Source organism: Ciona intestinalis, unplaced genomic scaffold, assembly GCF_000224145.3.
Source record: "Ciona intestinalis unplaced genomic scaffold, KH HT001006.1, whole genome shotgun sequence".
NCBI lineage: Eukaryota > Metazoa > Chordata > Ascidiacea > Phlebobranchia > Cionidae > Ciona > Ciona intestinalis.
Window position 1 is genome coordinate 1 of NW_004191327.1, and position 3,140 is coordinate 3,140.

Below are 3,140 nucleotides of genomic sequence, written 5' to 3' on the forward strand. Positions count from 1 at the left end.
GTTTCCTGCGAGGTTGTGGGAGACTTGGACATCTTAGTTTCATGTGGACCATGTTCCACTCAAACGTAAGGAGCACTGGTGTTGGGATAATGGGCCAACTTTGGTTTAAATTCAAGGTTCTTGACCTAACACATATAGAATAGAGTATGGTTTATGATGCAATAATGAGTGTCTGTTAGAAAAAAAACGGTTAATTTTAAGCATGACTGTTTAGGGTTAAAACTTATAATGCCGCGCTGTAGGGTCTTACCCATATAGAATAGAATGCCTGTATCACAAAAAGGAACAATTTTGCAGGAGAAATTCAAAGACAAAATTAATATAAAGTTAAACTTTACAAACCATTAATCTTGTATATTCCATATAGAACCTGAAGCCGTCATTAACCTTCGTGTCATCGATTTTAATTCGACATCTCTATGGTTGTCTTGGATGAGGGGAAGCCCCCTTGAAGTTGGGGGTTACAAAGTTACGATCCAACCTCCTGGAAGAACAGTTGCCGTTACTAGTAAGTGGGGTAAAGTTTGTAACTTATTTATCCTCACATGACGGGGCAACGACAGTCAGTATAACACAAGTGTTCTGTTTCATGCACCTCGTGCCCACTTACGAGTTACCAAGTATGTGACTTATTTATCCCCGCATGGCGGGGCATCCACAGTTGTTATAACACGGGTGTATTGTTTCCTACGTCTCATGCTCACAAACCAACCAAAAGTCATGCCTGCTTATCCACACACTGCAATAGCTTCAGCAACTCGACTGTGAGCATGGGAGTGACAACCATGGATAAGTCACTCAAGTTCCCACCCACAAGAATATAAAAAACTGTTTTTAAAACCCTGCCATGCGAAGATTAATAATTTTATTCATTTAAATAAGGACACTAACATTATATATTCCCTACAGAAACCAGCCTTATAGTGACGGGGCTTTCACCAGGCACCATGTACAATGTATCTGTCATATCTAGATGTGTGGACAACTTATCTGTTGAGAGCGTGCCAGTATCTATACAACATGCTACAGGTGAGGTCTTGTGTTCTGTTTCATACACCTCGTGTCCCTTTATGAGTTACCATATATAGAGTGTAGTGCCTCTTTTTGAAAACTCTAAATTACTCAGTATCTTGCCCAAACCACACTTGCCTGTCAGTACCAAGCTTCGAACTCAATATTTTCTAGCACAACTCTTTCATTGAAATTTTGTGTTTAATATTTTAATTTATTTGGTTTAAGTCCTTATGATCTGTACCCCATCAAACACTCTGCAGTACCATGCATATTAACATTGTACCTACAGTTCGATTTATAATATAAATACAGCAGAGAAATAAACCCAAGTATTCCCACAGTCCCCTACGTACCACAAGGGGGCAACGTTCGCTGCGAGGTCAACGGACCACTTGAAGGCAACGCAGCGATACGAACATCTGTGATTTCTATGTCATGGTCTCCACCGATAGCCGGGGATTGGGACGGATTCGTGATTGATTATTCACCTTACCAGTTCGAGATCGGAACCTCGTACCCTCCGTCTCCCATCGTTGTCGGGAGGAATGTGTTCAGGGCAAATGTAAGGATTAATATGATCTTGAAAATGAATCTAAACTTAAATTGCATTCGCTTTGATGTCATTATGACACTTGTGATAAAAAAGAATGAATAACATGTTCTTTGTTAAATTTTAGGCAATATTTTTGTTGATTTTGCTTATTTTTCTGCATATTTTGTTAATCTAAACCCGATTACCTTCGTGTATAAAAAGACACCATATGTGTGTAGGTTAATTTCAGGAAAGCAAACATCTGTTAAGGTTTATTCCATTGCTTGATTGAAACATTGCTTACTTTTAATACCTGGTTAAACTTGACCTCTTGTTCCATTTGAATATTTTTGCTTTATCTTTATCTTTCTTTATTTATTATATTTCTTGTTTGAACCATTGTCCACAGATCACCCTACCAGTAGCTGGTCGTATTCTCACCATTTACCTGAGAACTAAACGTGGGAACGTGTTGAGCGTGCCAAACGTGTTGGATGCTAATTGTGGTAAGTACCTGAAAATATCAGTTGATCTTAAGTTTGGTATACATAGACAGTAACTTGGTCCTGCTTTGGCATTTAATATTTGCTTTAACCCAGTGGTCACGAATAGGTTGTTTAAATTATTAGCCAAACAAAAAAATCACTCTCAAAGTTATATTTGTGGTAATGCGTAAGCGGGCACGAGGTGTATGAAACAGAACACCCGTGTTATAACAACTGTTGTTGCCCCACCATGCGAGGATAAATAAGTTACATACGTGGTAACTTTAATCGGGCACGAGGTGTATCAAACAGAACACCCGTGTTATAGCGACTGTTGTTGCCCCGCCATGCGAGGATAAATAAGCTACATACGTGGTAACTCGTAAGCGGGCACGAGGTGTATGGAACAGAAGTGGATCATCCCAATGTTCATTAAGATACCTATGGTTGGCAACCCCATGTTGTATATAACAGATATGAAAACGTTTCAACATAAATATAAAATTATAATATGTATCATGTTATGTCCTATCATGTACCAATGCATTACCTTCCACCAATCCACAGCTGATGAAGCCGGTGTCGCCATCAGAAGATGCAGAATCTCAACAGCCATTGAACCACTCAGATGGAATATTACAATCACACTGATTCGTAATGATACATACATGTTTATACAGATACCACACCACCCAATGTGAGTATAAGTTCACAGTATAATGTGTGTAAATTCATTATAAGAAGACACCCATGTTATAATTTGACAGTGAGCATGAGGTGTATGAATACACCATGTGTGTCTGGTGTATAAGAAGACACCCATGTTATAACTTGACAGTGAGCATGAGGTGTATGAATACACCATGTGTGTCTGGTGTATAAGAAGACACTCATGTTATAACTTGACAGTGAGCATGAGGTGTATGAATACACCATGTGTGTCTGGTGTATAAGAAGACACCCATGTTATAACTCGACAGTGAGCATAAGGTGTATGAATACACCATGTGTGTCTGGTGTATAAGAAGACACCCATGTTTTAACTTGACAGTTAGCATGAGGGGTATTAATACACCATGTGTGTCTGGTGTATAAGAAGACACCCATGT

General features: G+C 39.0%; 1 protein-coding gene across 1 annotated transcript; it reads left to right on the forward strand.

Moving 5' to 3' along the window:
• Positions 1 to 327: 327 nt before the first annotated feature.
• Positions 328 to 2,750, forward strand: LOC104266195. Its single transcript, XM_009861835.3, has 5 exons — positions 328 to 508; positions 910 to 1,029; positions 1,356 to 1,576; positions 1,956 to 2,052; positions 2,599 to 2,750. Exons 1-5 carry the CDS (start codon positions 433 to 435, stop codon positions 2,730 to 2,732), a joined length of 648 nt encoding a protein of 215 aa, XP_009860137.2. The 5' UTR covers positions 328 to 432; the 3' UTR covers positions 2,733 to 2,750.
• The last annotated feature ends 390 nt before the right edge of the window (positions 2,751 to 3,140 follow it).

Coding starts and splice junctions, on each gene's coding strand:
- LOC104266195 (XM_009861835.3), top strand. CDS start 433: ATGAGGGGAAGCCCCCTTGAAGTTGGGGGTTACAAAGTTACGATCCAA. Junction 1,030..1,355: donor ATCTATACAACATGCTACAG/GTGAGGTCTTGT, acceptor GTATTCCCACAG/TCCCCTACGTACCACAAGGG. Junction 1,577..1,955: donor GGAATGTGTTCAGGGCAAAT/GTAAGGATTAAT, acceptor CATTGTCCACAG/ATCACCCTACCAGTAGCTGG.